The sequence below is a fragment of the Myotis yumanensis genome, unplaced genomic scaffold (assembly GCF_028538775.1).
Source record: "Myotis yumanensis isolate MYYU_CA2020_CCGP unplaced genomic scaffold, mMyoYum1.0.hap1 SCAF_15, whole genome shotgun sequence".
Lineage (NCBI taxonomy): Eukaryota > Metazoa > Chordata > Mammalia > Chiroptera > Vespertilionidae > Myotis > Myotis yumanensis.
The window spans coordinates 22,581,424-22,601,398 of NW_027223766.1; the positions used below are offsets into that span (position 1 = coordinate 22,581,424).

At 40.0% G+C, this 19,975-nt stretch overlaps 1 protein-coding gene across 1 annotated transcript in view; it reads right to left on the bottom strand.

The window, feature by feature from the left end:
- Positions 1–19,975, bottom strand: part of CLVS1 (clavesin 1) — a 140,350-nt gene that overhangs the window by 61,336 nt on the left and 59,039 nt on the right. Inside the window, exon 3 of the mRNA XM_070391985.1 lies at positions 18,061–18,235. Within this exon, the coding sequence (XP_070248086.1) occupies positions 18,061–18,235 (175 nt within the window). The remainder of the gene's footprint in view (positions 1–18,060; positions 18,236–19,975) is intronic.

Genomic DNA, 19,975 nt, shown 5'->3' on the forward strand with positions numbered 1-19,975 from the left:
AGATCTTTTTTGGGTGACCACAAGATCAAAACCATTTTCATAATAATAATAAGATTGTTTGCCTTTTTCACTGTGTTGTCATTTGCACCAAACATGCAACACGAACAAAGACAGTGGCACCAAACTATATGAGAACTCATTGTCTCTCACACTACCATGCCCCAGGAGTAAAAATTATGTTGGTTCTACTTTGACTAGTAATGTTATTAAATCTTGACTCTTAAATACACAGCGTTTTACTAGTAATATTCCGTGTGGGGAAATGGGAAGTACACGTGAGCTCCTGATGCACACTGAGGTATGACCAGGTATCTTGAAGGAAATGTCCTTGTGCCATTGTTTGACTTGGGAGTGCACGAGCTGCTTCTTACATGAATGACTGAAAGGCAAATATGGGTATTCAGATTTGGGTTTCTGGCAGATGCTTTCTCCAAAATTAACAAAGTGACCCTGTCGTTTCAAGAAAAACAAGCAATAGCATTTTTAAGTCGGAAGAGTCAGGACAAGAGCCATGGCTAGTACAGTAATTAACACAGAAATATTTGAAAAGGAATCAGTGCATGAATGTACTGACCCTCCAGAGTTCTTTGTAACATTCAAGCCCAATTGGCAATGTAAGCAGCAGCCATTTCCCTTTAGCTCATGTAGAGCAGAGCCCCGATGTGGTTCTGGGGGCCAAGCCCTGGAACAGTGGCAACTGGTTGGTTTTAAGCCACATATGGCTGCCCGCCCTATGCTTTTACCTAGTAATTGAGCTTGACATTGAGTCTCCTCTCCTCCAAAGGATGGCTGTCATCTCAGGGGATCTTGTGGGCAGGCTGAACCCAGGGCTCTGCTGACAGGTCTCTGAAGGGATAAGTGTCAAATGCCAAAGTTCTTATTACCTAAATGAGCACCTGAGCTCTTTCATCCTTATAAGGTATGCAACTAGCTCAGACAAACGCTCTTGCTGCAAAATCCGCCAGCCATTTTCCTCTAATTAATTCATAACACACTGATCTGCTCTCTACTGTCAAGCTCCCAAACGTTTCTCCTCGGTAGCTTGAGGGGTATTGTGATCTCTGTCACTTGGTAGTTGCTATTTTGAAAAATCCTGTTCTCCGAAACCTTCCTAGTGTGCTCTTATAAGGGAGGCTAATTACAACGGAGCGTTCACCTGTTCCATAAAGACGAGGATCCTTTTAATGAAAAACCCCCATGGGCATTGAAATGAGAATGTAAACAGGAGGTGTGTGTGTGCATCAAATAGAATTTATTCTTCAAACAAATATTTATTAAAATATCACTAATGAATCATTGTGGTAGATTTAAAAAAATCAAAATATAAGGTCTTTGCTCCCAAGGAATGTATAACCGAAGAAGGCTGAAAGAGAAGTGAATGGATGCTCAGAAAGCCCTGGGAGGGTGCTGAGATAGACGTGTGAACACTGGCTGAGAAGGGCTTGGGAGGGAGCCTGGACCTGACCCAGGGCCAGGATGGTTGCTAGGGAAGGTGCCTACCCTCAAGGGGTCTCCAAATCTGGTCCCAAGTCACTGGTCCATGTTTATGCCCTGGTATTTCCAGTAAGGACTTCTCAGCCCAGGCAGGGCTCCCTGCTCACTCTCACACTCTCCCCATGATGGTTGCTGTTCCAAGGATCTTGCTTAGATGTTGCCTATGTCTGGAGATCTCTTATTTCTCTATCGGTAGCCAAATTTTCCTGTTGCTTAACGACCACTCCACTTCCAGAAGCTTGATCACATCAGCTTCCTCCCTACAGGAAGCACCTGTCATTTCCTCAGGAAACTCCCTGTGGGGGCGCTTCCCACATGTTCTCATAGAATCTTGTACTAGCCTTTGCTTCTGTACTTACATATTCAGCTACTGATGTGATAAGTGCCCCTTGTAAGATTTCACATTTCCGATTCAGTGCAAAACTGAATTCCTGATCTCCCGACCCCATCACCAATTGATTTTATATAAAGTCATTTTCTTCCTCTCCACCCTTCCCCATTCTCCTACAAAAATCCTGAATTTGTCGTTGACTCCTCTCTGTTTCAAAAATCGCATATCCAGTGCTGGCTCTAACCTTAAATATATTCAGAATCTGGTATCTTCTCACCACCTGCACTGTTTCCACTCTGATCTCAGCCACAAGAATAATCTCAAGTCAAAATTATGCCAATGGTCTCCTAATGGTTTCCCTGTACCTGCTTTTAATAGTATCTCAACTCTATTCTTCACAAGCAGCCAGAGGAATCTGTTTAAAATGTAAATTTCATTGCACCACTCTTCTGCTCAAAGTCCTCCAATTGTTCTCCATTTTACTAAGACCAACCTCTTTCCAAGGCCCAACAGAATACTCCAACCTCTCCTACTTCATCTCCTATAACTGCTCCTAGTCACTTAACTTCAGAACTAGAATATTCCCAGCACATTCACCTCAGGACATTGGATTAATTGTTCCCGTCACCTAGAACATTCTTCCCTTAACAGCTGTATGGTCAAAAACCTCACCCCCTTTAAATTTTAGCTCCAATGTCACCTTCTCAATAAAGCTAAACTCTACATTATTTGTTATTTTTCATTTATAGTTGACATACAAAATTATATTAGTTTTAGATCTACAACATAGTGACTAAACATTTAGATAAATAGTGAAATGGCCACCCTGATAAATCTAGTACCCATCTGTCACCATACATAGTTATTGCAATATTATTGACTATATCCCCTGGCCTGTACTTTACATCCCCATGACCATTTTCATAACTGGCAATTTGTACTTCTTAATCCCTTCAATTTTAACCCAGCCCCCAAACCCTCTTCCATCTGTCAACCATCAATTTGACAATAATAACCCTACTTTAAAGTGCAACCCATTCTCACCCATGCTCCAGCAGTCCTAATGGCCCTAATCTGTTTTTTTTCTTTTCCATAGTACTTATTTTTTAACACACTATATAATTTATCTATTTGTTTATTGCCTACCTCTCGCCTCTATCTGGGCAGATATTTTCATCTTTTTTTATTCATTACTATGTCATGAGCACCCCTAGGATACTATCTATGATGGGTTTTAATAGTACATTCTGAATGAATAAGTTATATGTTAACTTGCACTACTTCTTTAGTAGACTATAAATTCTTTGAGCACACAGATTCTGAATTATTCAACATTACATACTCACCTGGCATATTGCTAGCACATGGTCAATAATTGTTCACTGAATGAGTCTTTCCCTCCACTGAACAGCTACTGTCTGTACTGCCCATTTTGACATTTAATTATTGCTGTTCTTTGATGTCTTACTCAATCTCACGCATGAGAATTGACAATTTGATGAAACTTGGTTTTGTTGTGATCACGGGCTGCAACATTTACTTCTTTTATACATGAACATGGTTGATTACTTAATGTAAGTTCTACTATATTTTTTAGTTAAATAGAATGTATAACTGGTGGTAGAGTGAGGGGTGGCAGAGATGAGGGATGAGGGTTCCTAGGAAGCATTATTCATAGAACATTAAAGCAACTGAGACAAGTCACAGAGAGCATTATTTCCAGGGATTGAGCCACGGAAACCCTAGATTCCAACACTTTATTTTTTGTTCACGTCATTTTGGGTTTTTTTATTCTCTCCCCCTCCCCCCCCCCGCCCCCCACCATTTATATCCCACAGGCACTAGAATATCTAATTTACTTTTATGGTGTTTATTTGCAGGTTTAGAGTTACAAAAATCTAATCTCAAAACGTGTCCCTGAAGTTTACAATGAAGTGTCTAATTGTGTCACTAACTAGTTTTATGACATTGAGCAAATCATTTTGATTCTTGATTTACTATTTATAAAGGAAGGTGCTCTAATAATGAGTGACTCTCAAAGAGGAGTTCCTGGATCAGCAACATCAGCGTCACTTGTGAACGTGACTGAAATGCAGATCCTGAGATCCCACCCAGACCTGTGGAGTCAGAAACCCTGTGGATGGGCTCAGCAATCTTTCTAATGTTTAAATTTTCCCTGTGGATCTGACACATGCTAAAGTTTGAAATCCACTGATTTATACCATCCACAAGTTCTCTTTTAAATCTAAAATTTAGCATTGGGCAGCACTGATAAATAAACTCAGATGAGTAAGGCAGCTTATGGTAGCTCATAAATATTGAATATTAGGTTTATGCTTAGAGTTTATTCTTTTCTCTGTATCTATTATACTTGGAGTTAACAAACTTATTATATGTAGCTAGCTTTCTTATGGAAAGTGTTGTAATAAGTCACTCACTTTTTAAAGAATTGTGAACATTAAGGAAAAACACACAAGAACAATAAAGAAATGGAACTTTGTGCCAAAGTACTCAACGAGAACATGCTCTGGCCCGAGAGAAGTATTTCAGAATGTTCTCGGGCGTAGGTCTATCAATATGCCATTTCTTTTACAGCTTCAGAGTCAGGTTCTTTCTTTTCTAAATCTCTTTCAGAACCGAGTTTGCCCTTCCAATGTTTTAAAATCCACTTTAATGTTGCCCTGTACTCTTGTTTTGCCAAGAAGATCTTAATTAAAACCTCATTTAGTTAATGAAACAAGTTATTCATAATTTCTTCCAAATCCTTAATGAGTCTATGGATTAAGGCATTAGAGATTATTCCTTTCAATTAATGGCATTCCAGTTGAGCTGGCATTAGCTTAATCTTTTAAGTTTTTTTTCACATTGTTAATACCCTCCATTAAATATCTTCTAATGACTAAATTGTACTGGATTATTATTAAAGCAGGAAAAATTGTCTTTATAAGTATATATTTTAGAATTCCTTAGCAGTTAAAGGTGTTTTCCAAGCTCTTCAGTCCAGCTTTTGTGCCCAATAACTGCCCTGTATCTGGCTGAATCCATCTCATTTTTCCTTTCTTCCCACGTGGCCCCGAAGAAATACCAAATTAATCTTCATCCTGTCCTTGGGGCATGACCAGCTGGTCCCTCCATCAATGACTGCTTAGAACTCGAGCACATGGTAGGTTGACTACATAGTTGTTGAATTGAGGTGAATCCCATCTCCCCATCTCTTGCCAATTCATATTACTACCCATATTTATAAAAAATTGGCACAAATTTCTTACAGAAAGCATTCAATGACTGACTAACTCTGTCACAACTCACATTAATATGTCTTCTGCACTGATTTATCCACCTTCTAAAATGGTATTAGGACTAATTAAAATACATAAAGAAAAATTAAGTTTGACCCCTTCCTCACATCTTTTCAAATGTAAATTTTGTTAAATTAAAAAAAAACTCAAGTCTAGAAAAATATACTCATGAATTTCAAATAATACTAGAGGCCCAGTGCACACAAAATCGTGCATGAGTAGCTCACTTCCACTTGCCTGCCTCAGCTGGCCTCCCCGCCCATCGCCACTTGTAGCTCTCTGCGGCTCATAGCTCTCCTCCGTTAGTAGCTCGCGCCCCATCCCACCCACCGTGAGAGCCACTGCTTGTTTGCTCATGACAGCATTATGGTGTGATGGCCACAGGCCTTTTATACAAAAGCTTTGCAGGAGAAAAAGTTTTTAAGTCTTAGAAAATGTAGTTCAACAAACTTGATCCTATAAACTTTTAAACTGCTTTAAACAGGAACAGCAAAAATAAAACACTACTCATTATATAAACAAATTATGAAAAAATGTTTGTGACATGTGATGAAAGTTCAATTTCCTTAAGTAATAAAAATCTTACAAATCAGTAATAAAACAATATTTAAAAACCTCAATGGAAAAATGGATGAAGTATATTAACAGGACATAAACAGAAAAGAGAATACAAGTGCCTAATAAATATATAAAAATGTTCCACCTCACTAATAATCAAAGTAATCAGAGCAAACTAAAACAAATAGGGACCAAGTAGTAGAAGCATTGTGGGGAAGTTACAAGTACATCAAGACTTATTTTTAATCAACCCAATATTGATTTTGGTTCAAAGCTGACCCTCTAATACATTGCTGGTGAACATTAAAGTATATTCCTTCTGTAGAGCACCTTCAAGATACATTTCACCTCTAGAAATTAATTCCAAGGAAGTCACGTGATAAAAATTTAGCTAAGGGTACATTCATTCATTCATTCATGCCAGCATTTTACATAATATGGGAAAAATTGAGAACAGCCTAAACATTCAACAGTTGGCATTGGTTAATATATTATAATACAATTAAACAATGGAATACTATGCGGTTACAATAAATGATGTTGAGGTAAAATATTTAAAGAACTAGAATACTGTTCACTGTGTACTGTAAAGTGAAAAGAGCAGATGTCTAGGTTTAAAATATTTATTTCTGAGTAGGGTTGTGAGTAATTTTCATTTCTAATATTTATTTACCAGTATTACTGGAATTGATTTTTCTATACTGAACCCCCAAGAGTGGGGTTTAGGGAATGGAAGTTGAGGTTAGAGAATGTTACAGATTTCAACAGCTAGAGGTGCTTAGAGCATCTACTGCTCTTCCATGTCAGGGAATCTAAAAGACTAGCCTTTAAAGGGCTCTGTCTTGGCAATGTGGAAACTCTTTCCATGATTTAATAAAACATCTGTAGAACTCTCAAATAATTAATAATTTCTGGAATTCCTGAGTTATACAGGTGACTAAGGATTTGTCTCCTATGCTGTAAAATTTTCTATATCACAGTATAACTATTTTAGATGAAACTCTACTGTTTTACATCTTCTCAAAGAGTCTTCAATAATGCCCTTTGAACGTGACTGAGACTCTTCCACATAGCTCAGGTCCCAGCTGGGCACATCACAGCTGGCTCGTTAGTTAGTGATGCTCTCTGAGTGTTGGTACAGTCACTTCTATGCTAATTGGACTTAATCATGGTACTTCCTAGTTTTAGGGGTATAAGTTATCTTATATTGTTTCCTCCCTTTCCAACAGCCATTATGTCTTCATATAGTTTATATGTGAATGTGGCTTAGCCCCGGCACCAAATTCTCCTTACAGACTATTAATATGTGGTGAGATTGGAAACTACCTGATTAAATCAACAAGAATTATGTGTCAAGTGAGAATAAATGGGCTCTAAGGGAAAGTTTAAGGGGTTCTCTTAAGAATAAAGTATATAAGCTTAATGCAGCAATTTTGTCACACTTAATTGATGCCACATGTTCTATATTCTAGGCGATACAATTGGGAGATAATTAAATTCCACAAAGACAATGTACTACTGCATTTCCTAACTTCAAAATTTCCTAATAATAATTGTATTTAATAAATGCCAAATATAGACACTAATTGTTTTAGGACTTTCAACAGGTAGTATACCAAGTGTTATACCACAAAAAATGATTAACTCAGTAACACCTGAACAGGGGGTAAGTCACTTCATTTTCTTTCATAAATCAAACTGTACTCTGGTAAGACTAATTGGTGTGTAAAGTCAGGACAGTAGCTACCTTTGGGAGTCAGTTTCTGGGAGGGGGAAAGAGAGGCCTCTGGGTAAACTATAGTGTTCTTTCTCTTGATCTGAGTTTGGTTACCTAAATGCTTTCACTTTCTGAAAATTCACTTGGCTGCACATTTATGATTTGGGTCATTCTCTGAATGCATATTACACTTCAGTAAAAAGGTTCTTATGTTAAAATTAGGTCCTTCTAAATATAAAAATAAGAAACCACACTTTGAAATTTTTTTCTTTGGACTAAAAGAGGTTAACAATTCTTATTGGTTTCTTAGCAACGAATGCTTTCCTTTGGTGAAAAGGAGACTATTTTATCACCTATTTATTCTCACAAAGTCCACCTTCTCTCTTGGTGAGACACAACAAAAAGTTCTGGGTCCTTAGCTGGCCTCCAAGGCGAGTGAAATCTCATTCGGAATGTTTCATGATCATTTCAGTCTTTTTCATGTTTTTATTTTGAACTGATGCTTTGTCACCTGTTCTGCTTGGTAACACTACTGTCGGGAGGATCAAATAAGACACCATATGCCTGGCTGGCATGACTCAGCAGTTGAGCATTGACCTATGAACTAGGAGGTCACTGTTCGATGCCCAGTCAAGGCACATGCCAGGCTGTTGGCTTGATCCCCAGTAGGGGGCATGTAAGAGGCAGCCTATCGATGTTCTGCTCTCACATTGATGTTTCTCTCCCTCTCCCTTTCTCCATCTCTAAAAATCAATTTTAAAAATCTTTTAAAAAAATGACTGCTCTTTCATGGTGGTGTGAAGGCTCTTACTATCTTCCTCCACTGGAAATCTTGTCTGATGGAGAAGTAAGATAAAATACTTCTTCCACTACCATCTTGTTCTCTTTCCTCCAGTTTCCTTCATCCTCCCACCCCCTGTGGTCTGCGGAACATATTTCTTGGTAATGTCCCTTTCCCCACCTCCTTCTTCAAACTAGAGTTCTGTAGATGCCATCCCCATTGAGACAATGCAACATTTTCCCTCCTTGAAGCCCTGACTTGCTAGTTTCTGTCAGGAGACCAGCTTCTGATTCTTCTTATCCCCCTACTTCAGTGCCTCCCTTTCTATTTTGTGGTCTTTTCTTCATCTAACTTGTTCATTTATGTTGCTCTTCACTTGGGTTCTTTTCACACTCACTCTTCCTCACTCCACATTTTTCTCTTTTCCTGTGACTTCAAATACCACCAACTCAATAAATCCACATTAGACGTCTATCCTTGGCTCAAACTTAATGTAAACAACTAAAATACACCACAGAATGTTAAACTCACCACGTCCCACACTCACAATGTTCATTATCTCTCCATACCCCACTGCACCATCTCATAGGTTGGCACCAACACCCACACTCACCCCAGCTGCCCACCTTAGCTTCTTCCTTGTCTCCTCCCCCATCACTTCCCTCTCCCAAGTGCCCAAGCACCAAGTAATGCCTTATTTTCCTGCCTATGTAGTTATTAAATCCCTCTATCACTTCTAGTTTAGACTCATTATTTTTAAAATTTATCTTTATTGTTGAAAGTATTAAAGATGTCCCCCCCCTCCATTAACTCTCTCCACCCAATACCCTCCCTGCCCAAGCCTTCACCACACTATTGTCTGTGTCCTTGGGTTATGCATATATGCATACAAGTTCTTTACTTGAATTATTGCAGTTGTCTTTTAATTGGCTGCCTTGCCTTTGAGTTTTCCCTACTCACTCTCACCAAATTAATCCCATGTGAAACATAAATCTGTGTTGCCATTCTGCCTCAACATGTTCAGTGGCTTTCAATGTCTGCAGGAAAGACCATGCTCTTTACCATGACACAGGGACACACCAGCTCCTTACCTGGCCCTTATGCACTCCACGAATATGAAATGAATTCATCCCTCTCCTGGAGCTATGCTTTGCCTCTGTGTTTTTGCCCATATTATATTCTCTTCCTGACATGTCTCTCACCCTGCTTTCACCTGACTATTCTGCATGAATCTGCTAAGGATCAGGTGTGACCGTGCCAGGATGCCATTCCCAACAATGCTTGCCTAGACTGGCATTTTATGAACCTGATGCCTCTCTCTCTTTTTGCACGTGCTACCTCATTCTCATCATAGGTCGGCCTCTGCTCTGGACCGTGACCGCTTGAGAGCAGAGGCTGCATCTGTTTACGTTTGTGACCAACTCAAAGGAAAAGCTTAGTTAGGAATGGTTACTTGAATGGATGAATCAAAGCATTGGCTAGGTCTGTAATGCATGGGAGTCCAGGGAAACTATTTATCAAAAGTATGCCGGAGATAGACCTACTTAATTGGAACTGTTTTAAATGGGCCATACTGTCTGCCATCAGGATCACCGGAGTGTCATTAGCTCTAATTAGTTTCCTGAGTTTAATTGATACTTAACAATGTAGAGCATTAAAGGAGAGATTTTATTCCTCTACTATTTCCATAATAACATACTGCATGATTGCAAATTCAGAATTACAGCTTTGTGGCTTGAAAAAGTAGTTTGTCTAGAGGGAAAGTGGTCTTCAAGCGTACCTGGGGTGTTTAGAAAATATAAACTAAGAACCTTCTTGGCAAAATACAAATATGTTTTTTCTTTTCATCTGTTCCTATTTAATATTCTTTAATACATGCAAATTGTAAGGATCAATAAAAAAACACTGCAAATGTTACTACTAAAAAGAGTCCTACAGGATGAAAATGGTGAATTTGGGCCCCATTAGTCATCCAACTGCAAAGGTGTTGGGGGTAGACTATTGGGTGATAATTAGAACGATCACACCACATGAATAGAAAGAAAGGGCACCTCTAGTGCCACAGCATGGGCAGGTGACACCAATCCACACCCAAGTCATTAACTAAGATGTGTGGGGAGGGGCGCTCCCTTCTTCAAGGCCAGTGAATAGACAGCAAGGTCCAATTTTCAAGGATCCAAACCTGCAGAACTGGGGCACTGGAGAGCAATTTCACTTAAGTCTGTGCATTAGAGCCACAGGAGCCCATGGATACGTGCTGGCCTTTTCATTCTTTCGATAACACTCTGTCAGTCAGGGAGCACTGACTATGGATCAGGCAGTTTTCATGTACTATTTAATTTTCACCATAAACCTCTGAGGCAGTACTGTTATGACACCACAAATTTACAGATGACAAAACTGAAGCCTAGAGACAGAAATGACTTGTTGAGGACTCTAATTGGCAGAACCAGGATTGAATGGCAAATATTTGGACTCTGCTGTCACCCACGCCAGAGTGTGGTTGTGCCAGCAGAACCAAGCAGCACCTGGGCACATTTTTGAAGGGTAAACTCATGGCCTCTGGTCCAGATCTACGGAATCAGTAGTTCTGGGGTGTGGGTTGTAACCAGCCCTCCAGAGGACTCTGATGCACTTGAGGTTGTGGTCCATTACGTTATAATGTAACAGCATCTGTTAGAGCCGTGCTTCTCCAACTTCAACGTGCATACAAATTACTTGGAGAGCTGGAAATGCAGATTCTGATTCAGTAGGTCTGGAGTAGGCCCTGCGATTCTGCATTTCTAACCAGCTCCCGGCAATGCCGATATTGCTGGTTCGTGGACTAGTCTAAGCCTAGTAGAATTTTGGAATGTAAGTTTCAGGAAGCCAGGTTGGCTTTGCTCTCTGCAGTAATCCGGTTTAGAAGAATCCCTGGCCCACATTTTATGTTGAGTGAATGAATACACTGGGAGTCAGTATGTCTGTCGGTCTGAGTTATGGACTGTTGCTTCGGTGAGAATGTACTACTAACTTGACAGGCATCTGCCCAGCCTGCCTTTTCAAATGTCTAATCACTCTATCCATTTACACTCAGGAACTGTCATGCTGCCACCGACTTACAGACTTTTTACTGTTCTAATCTTTTGAGTGAATATGGCACTTTGAATTCCCCAAGGGCGGGTGAACCTATCATATGTTTTGGGAAAAGATTGAAAAATTAGGATATAGGAAGGAGGCTGGAGAGAATAGACAGGGTCTAAATGGATGTAATAAAAAGGGACACTCAGAAGATGGATGGTTCACAGTTACTGAGCTTCTGAACATTGCTCCCAACCTCCTCCAACCCCTGGGTTAAGAGTTGGGAAAGCAATGGACTGCCCTTTCCACCAGCCTGGCTCAAAGCCGTTGGGAGAGTTTGAATCAAAGTTGATATAAATATTATAAAACTATATTTGACAACAACAAAAATGGTCATGCAGTCAACCTTGAATGAAGACAATGAGTTGATAAAGTGATTGGCCAGACTAAATAACATGAGCGCAGAAATGAGGGGGGAAATCACTGCTTAGATCTCCTTTGGTGAGTGAAAAGCCAGTTCCTCTACACCCTTAACAAATGTCTTGGTCCTAAAAGAGCACAATATTTTGTAAAAAGCTTACAGGGTACAAGGCTATACTTCTTCTTAAGTAAACCATTTCAGCACAGCAAGCTCTGTTAGAATGTATCTGGGCTGGCTAAACCCTGATAAATGCTGTGTGTTGGTTGTAATGGTTAGGCTGCAATGATTTACACGAAATAATTCCCAAAATTGATTTTGGAAACATTACAAAACTCAAGAGCAAGACTTTGTTGCGTTGCTCATTCTGCCAGAATTCCCTAGCAGAATTGAGACTAATGCTGTGCTGTATTAAATTGGTGGCATAAATATTACTTTGAGTTTGATTAAAATTTAACAAGTTGTAATGAAGAGATACAACAGCTCTTTTAGGCATTATTGACCACATTTAAGAGATCAAATGGCAGAGGGAGAGAAAATGACTTCTAGGCATTCTCAAAATTCATTTTTAACTAGAATTCTTTGAAGTAATATTCATAGAATATTCATGTAACTGGGGAAACTTAATATTCTAAACAATGACATTTCCTCAAAGCATTTCTCTGGAATGAGGAATATTAGAATTTCATGATGAGCTGATACTGGTATCTTTTGATATAAAAATTGGATGAGCCACTAAAAAGCAGTCTTCTGTATGCTTACTCTTATATCTCATTCATTTAGTTACACCTGTGAAGCGCATAACCAAAGTCCTATGCACATGTCATTTTTTTTAATAATTGTTGTCAGAGGCAGTATAATTGCCTATTAAAAATTTAAGATGATATTTTGAGCAGTTTTAGGTTCATAGCAAAATTGAGGGGAAGGTACAGAGTTTTCCCATAAATCCCCTTTTCCCACACATGTATTGCTTCCCTCATTAGCAACATCCCCCACCAGAGGGGTACATTTGTTACAACTGATGAACCTGCACTGACACATCATCATCACCCAAAATCCATCATTTACATTAAGGTTCACTCTTGATGTTGTACATTCTATGGGTTTAGGCAAATGTATAATGACATACATCCATATTACTGTATCATACATCCTCTGAGCTGCACCTATTCGTCCCTCCTTGCTCCCCCCTCTCCCGCCCTCAATCCCTGGTAACCACTCATCTTTTAATTGTCTCTGCAGTTTTGCCTTTTCTAAATGTTACCTTGATGGAATTATACACAATATGGTCTTTTCAGATTGGCTTCTTTCACTTAGCAATTTGCATTTAAGATTCCTCTCTTTTCGTGGTTTGATAGCTCCTTTCTTCTCAGAGCTGAGTAATATTCCATTGCCTGGATGTACTATAGTTTATCTATTCACCTACTGAAAGATAATTTGGCTGCTTCAAACTTTGGGCAATTATAAATAAAACTGCTATAAACATTCGTGTGCACATGAATCTTCAGCTCCTCTAGGTAAATACCAACGAGCAAGATTGCTGAATCATATGGTAAAGGTATGTTTTCTAAGACGCTGCCAAGCTGTCTTTCAAAGTTGCTGTACCATTTTGCATTCCCACCAGCAGTGAATGTGAGTTTCTCTTGCTCTACATCCTTGCCAGGATTTGGGATTGTCAGTGTTCCAGATTTTGGCCCTTCAGGTGTATAGTAATATTTCATTGTTTTCATTTGCATTTCCCTGATGACACATAATGAGAAGTATCAACTTGCATCCTTACTTGCCATCTTTGGCAAGGCATCTGTTCAAGTCAATTTTAAAAATTTGATTATGTTTTTTTTTTTTACTGTTGACTTTTTAAGAGATCTTTGTATATTTTGGATAACAGTCCTTTATTAGATATGTCTTTTGCAAATATTTTCTCCCAGTCAGTGGCTTTTTTTACTCATTCTCTTGACATTGTCTTTTGCAGAGCAGAGATTTTTAATTTTAATGAAATCCAGCTTATCAATTATTTCTTCCATGGATTCTGCCTTTGGTATTGTAACTAAAAAGTCATCACCATGCCCAAGGTCACATAGGTTTTATCCTGTGTTATCGTCTAGCAGTTTTATAGTTTTGCATTTTACATTTAGGTCTGTGATCCATTTTGAGTTAATTTTTGTGAAGGGCGTAAGGTCTGTGTCTAGATCCATTGTTCCAGCACCATTTGTTGAAAATACTATCTTTGCTCCATTGTATTACTTTTGCTCCTTTATCAAAGGTCAATTGAATACATGCAAGCCTTGTGAAGCATAGAAATACAACTGGTAGAACTAAATAGAAGACTGTCAATAAGTTGCTATCCCAGTGCCCATAAGCTCTATATTACCTAGTATCACCTTCACTTTGGGGTAAATTGTTTGTAGCCAAGAAAAGAAAATCAAACATCCTGATTCATTACATTACAAAGATATTCCAAATATCTGTTACTTATTACAGTAAATATTCCATATGTAGTCAGACCTCCTTCAGAACTGAGGATGTATTCCCTGGAGGCTAGGGGTGCTACCAGGAGGAAGTTCTTAGATAATAGTGCCCTCTGGGGCCTCAAGCTGAAGAGAGCCACTTTACCCAAGCTCACGACCACTTCCCAGGGCAGCCTGTACACAATGACTGAGCAACGTGGGAATATAAGGCCCAGTCCCTTGGTCCCAACGAGGGACAACTCTGAAGGATCATCTCAGCTTCAGAATGCCTGAGGCTTTCATTGGAAATGACTGAACCCCAGCTTAACTTCTCCTGCTGCCAAACATTCTTCCATGGCTTCTTTTCTACAAATGTTGACCCCAAGAACACTCCTTAATAAATTTCCTGAATGTTGATCTCTGTGTCAGAATCTGCATCCTGGAGAACCCAACCTACGATAATTAGTAACTGAATGTCTCATTGAATGACTATCTTATTGAGAACTAAGAATGGAGATAACAGGGCTAAAATTGGAGTTCCTGGAACTAGATTGTAATGCAGGGTGCAAGAATAACAATAATAAAAAAATGACTCTAATGTCTCACTGTCTGAACAGTGGTTCCCTACCCCCTACTTTCTGCAGGAGGGATTGTGTTAATTATTGGAGAAGGGGCTGTATATTATAGGGCCCCAAATTCTTCAAGAGTTGAGCAGCAGGTAATCCTAAACAACTCTGATAAACAGCTGAACCCCCAACCAGATAGCCTAGCCCAAAAGTGATCTGATTATTTTTCCTAACAAGGCTACTTACATCTATCTTACAAATGCAGGACAGCAGAGAGAGCAAGCTTCCTACACTGCAACATAGGATCTCCCTGCCCCACAATCTTCCGTGTGTTTAGCAGACACCCTGACTTCCTCTTGTCCTTCTGAGGATGCAAAGGAGGAAGGAAGAGCGGTGCTCCTCTCTCACTGACACTGGCTTTATACAGCTTCCCTTTCTCTGCTGGTCTATGCCTTCACCCATGCCGGTGTTGCGAAACGTTTCTTGAATCTTCATGGCTGACACATGGAGGCCTGGATGGGACTCTCCTTGTACAACAGACAGTTGTGACCAAAGGCATAAATTGTGCTTAGCACCAGTTATGACTTGTTTGAAATGTCAGAAGGGGTTGATGGCTACACTAGGGATGAAAATTATCCCTGCCATGAAGAAAGTTCACTGAGAGAGCCAGTGGATGATGGGGTGACCATGATGTCTGAATGTCCCCAAAGCCCAAGTGAAGATAGTCTGGTGTGAGAAGTTGTCAGTGGCTGAGCAGAGCTGACTACTCACAGCAGTGACCCTGAGGGCTTCTTCACAGTTGCCAAGACAACAAGCTAAATGTTACAGGGAGTCGCATCCTCATTGGAGGAATGGCACCCAGGTCAGCACCCCCTGTGACCACTGGCTATTTCTCCTGGCAGGAGGGACTGAACCTCCTAAGTGTCCCCAGGTCTCCAGGGCTTGGGCAGGCAGAGTTCACAGAAAAAGCTGCATCCCCATCCAGACAGCCTGACTCCAGGATGCCCTGGTCTTTCCCACAGTCAAGGTGAATGTACCTGGCTTTATAAAAGGGAATAAAGGGGCCAGCAAGGCCACTGCTCTGTGAGATGCTGGAAGGATACCCATTTTATTCACTGTGACCCTGGCCTCATCCATTTCCCCTCTCCCAGTAGAGACTACTCCCTAACGAGAGCTATAGGACATTGCAGAGTTCATCCCATATCCTGCTACATGATAAGTGAAGGCTCAGACAGGACCTACCTTGCCCCACAAAAGATCACCTAGTACTTCTTGTAAAAATAATTTATAAGCTTAGGTATCGTTTTACCTTTTAAAACACATTCACATGCACTAACTCAGTAAGCCCCACACCAGCCTAATGAATTTGGCAAGGGACATATTATATAATCCACACAATTTTCAGAAAGAAAAACTAGAACACAAGGTTGGATAAAGGACACTTTCCTTCTTGATTTATGAAAAAAAAAATGTTACAAATACAGAGAACTTGAATCACAGCTACTTACACATAATAAATTATCTTTTTTTTTTTTTAAAAAAAAGATAAAATTAAATGAAGCTTGTACTACTACGACCACAGAAAATCCTGCAAATAGAGTCAGCATAATTATAGGGCATGAACTAAACCTTGCAGCTTACTTTAAAACTCCCTTTGATAAAAGCTTTAGGGAGAGAGAGGTCACATGTCAGAAGCTTAGATGAGAGGAGGTGGGAGAGCGGGAGTTAGAGTTAAGAGCAAGTGATTGATGGTAGAGAACATATGAGACAGTGACTGTGAGTTTAAGGGAAGGCAGGGGCTCCATGGAGTCTGGAAATGCAAAAGCAACTTTTACAATGTGCTCCCAATACACTGCACGATGTGGCCACCCAGGACAACTGCGACTCCTGGGATAGTGGGGAGTGGCTCCGCCTCTTCCAAAATGCCTGCTCCAGTTCTCTTCCCCGTGGAGTAGGAAAGCATTCAATCAAATAAGGCCCATTCACTAGACACATGTTTATCAGAGGCCCATTAGGTATATACTGGTGGGGGCGGGGGGGCAAATAGGTATGAGCCCCAGCTTAGGAAACAGACCCACTTATTACTCCTCACACTAGAGTAGGATGGGTGATTGAAATGGGATTTTGAGCCTTAAATTTTAAAAAAAATAATTATTGGTTAATTCATTTTCTTTTCATTGGTTGAAACCTGCACCATCTGCATGTTCAGGATTCCGTTGGAGACTTAGGTGCATAACATTTTATTCCTAGAAGTAAAACCAAAGCACCTAGAGAAGCTGGAATAATTATTGAATTTTTAAAAAATTGAATTTATTGGGGGTGGCATTGGTTCATAAAACCATGCAAGTGTCAAGTGTACAACTCAACAGAACATCATCTGCACACTGCATCGTGCACCCATTGCCCGAAGCAAAGTCTCTTTCCATCCCCCTTTAGCTCCCTTTTACGCACCCGCCTCCTCTTTCCCTGTGGCTATCACCACACTGCTGTCTGTCTCTATGTGTTATCTAGTCCCGCACTATGAAGTGCATGAGTAATGGCCGCTTTATCTGAGAATTAGCCAGCAGTGCACTATCTACACAGCTGCATACAACTGCTGCTTATTGGGAAGGGGGATCGGCCCGCTGAGTCAATCTTACCACAGAATTAAGAAGGGACATGAGTTTTGTTTGTGCTGATTCGGAAGCTCCCTGAACTGTACCTTGATTTTTGAACTGCAATAATGTGTCACCAAGAGGCTAAGCAGCAGGGCCTCTCTGAGTTTGGTAACGCTTTTCATAGACTCACTGGTCCTTAAAAATAGAAGGGATCCCAGAGACTGCCTACCCTGGCCTTCACACGGCACAGAAAACCCTTCCCTGAAGGTTTGCCGAGTAGGCATACACAGGAGGTAGAGAGTTTCATGGCTTCTGCCGTTTGCACTGAAGGGATCTACTTTGGTACAAATACTGCCGCACATTGCATCCTCAGAATAGCGCATCCACAGGGGGTCTTTCCAGGGTACAAAGCTACTTCTAGAAACCCTGGAAAGCCCCCATGCCACCTCTATGTAGGACATACTCATAAAGCAGATATTTTCTAGCTTTAATTTTTGTAAACTCTCAGGTGAATTAGGCTAAATATCCCCGCGCTCTATTCATAATTGCTACAGTAGGTAATTTGTGGCTGTGGTAACAGTAATTTAGAGTTATTAATGAAAATGAAGTCTAATTTAAAAAAACAAAACAAAACCCAGACATGTAAATTCAGGCCGAGGTAAAAACACAGAATATCACGGGTGAATTCTATGTTTTCTTTTTCCGCCCTAAAAGACAAATATTACTTGGATTGCAATAAGAAAACAGTACATTGTCACACACAGTCTCATGGTTTCCTTTCATTGCACATACCTGCAGCCCTTCGATGGCCAGTCTGAGAATGGAAGGTGTCAGCTTGGAGGCTTGTTTGAAGGAAAAATTGCTCCAGTCTATGATTAAAAGGAACCCGTTGATCTGAAGCTCCGGATCTTCAATGAGGACTTCCAGGGATAGCAGGATGGCCCGCAGGATGTCTGTGAAGGAGTTCCTGCAGCCAGAGCAGAGAGGAGAGGCTGTGCGTGAATATGAGCAGGCGATCGCACTTTGCTGGGGGCCCTCGGGCCTCCTCACTCCACTGCTGCCTGAGCCCTGCCTGCAGGGTAACATCGGTGTGGTTTGTACCCCAAGTGACCAAAAACGCATTTGCTAAACTTCCCAGGAAAAGGCTCCAAGACTCACAGGATGGAAGCCTCCCTGTGATCTGACTGCACTAGGACCCCAAACTTTAAGAGGCGTGGCTCTTTTGGTTTCCAGGGGTCTCTATACTCTGCCTACACCACAGCCCTGATTGTCTTTCATGGAAATGCATCCCTTGCTTCTCTATTCCCACACACAGCTCTAATCTCTTTCAGGGCAGGGACGGGGACCATAATCATAGTTGTGTCCCAGTACCTGGCTACTCAATGAATCATTGTCGAACAACAATGAATCATTGAGACCTTAATCAGAGGTGCTTATTTTGATCAAACCTCTTATTCCTTTTGTTTGTTTGTAAAATCTTGCTGAAAATGTAAAAACAGCCATATAGTTGATGCTATTTTTTAGATGCAATTCATGGGGGAGAAAGATAAATCGTGAAGAATAGCTTATTTTCATTGACAGGGAGTGCTTCGGGAAGGAAATTGCTTTGAGTCCATTGGTAACTATGACAACAAGAGACCTGAATACAAAGGAGAGTGACAGTTCTCCAGTGTTGTATGTGGTCCTTCACATCCTATATTCCCATTCACTAGTTGGTTTTTATCTTGAATAATCTTCAGACATGAAGAAATGATGGCATATTCACTCTTCTACTCCCAACACATTATTGGAACTATGAACTTAGAGGATTCAGCATCCTTTTAATTAATTAATTTGTTTGTTTTTTATTTTTTTTAGTAAGTAGGAAAATAAATATAACCTCGATGGCAAAACATGTTACTTCCTTTGGGCTATCATTAAAACCAGAAACCATATCCTTTTGTGATATCAGTGTGAAGTGATCAGATTCTTGAGCATTTAAATCTGGTTTGAATTCTAACCAAGTCTAGTGATTCCAGATTTCAAAACAGGAAATCCATGATCAAACAGTAAACTAGTAAAAACTTACCGAATGCTTATTATAAGCTCAGCATTATCTTTCATACTTGAACTCATAAAATAGTATGTTATATTTCTACTTCCAAAGGGCCCTTAATTTAGTTGGGATGGTTTATTAGCCAGATAAATTGAAAGGGATCAATACAATTTGAGTAGTCAGGGAAGAGTTTATGGAGGGATGAAGGCATGGGATAAGTCCTGAAAGATAGATAGGATTTTGATAAATTATTCAGAGGGGGGAAGACATATTAGGAGTGACACAAGTGAAAAATAAAGATATCAGCAAATTCTGTTTCTGTACAGTTCTTTCTACTAAAAATGTATTCAGTATATCAAGCTGACATTTTCTTCCCTTAAACCCACCCATTGGGTGTGGTTCTGCTAAAAAGATAAAAACCTCAGGTCTTTCATACCACACACTTTCAATGATCTAAATGTAGTGGTCCTGACACCCCATATAACCTCCAGACTAAAGAAATTATTAATAACTTTAACCATTTCTCAGAGGAAATGGTTTTACTACTCTTCTCATCATTTTTGTTTTCTTTCATTTATATTCTCTTTTAAGCTTTAGGGATGTCAAATTCCTATTAATGTAGGATAAAGTTTTCATGAGGGCTTTGGGTTTTGTTTTGAATTCATATCAAAC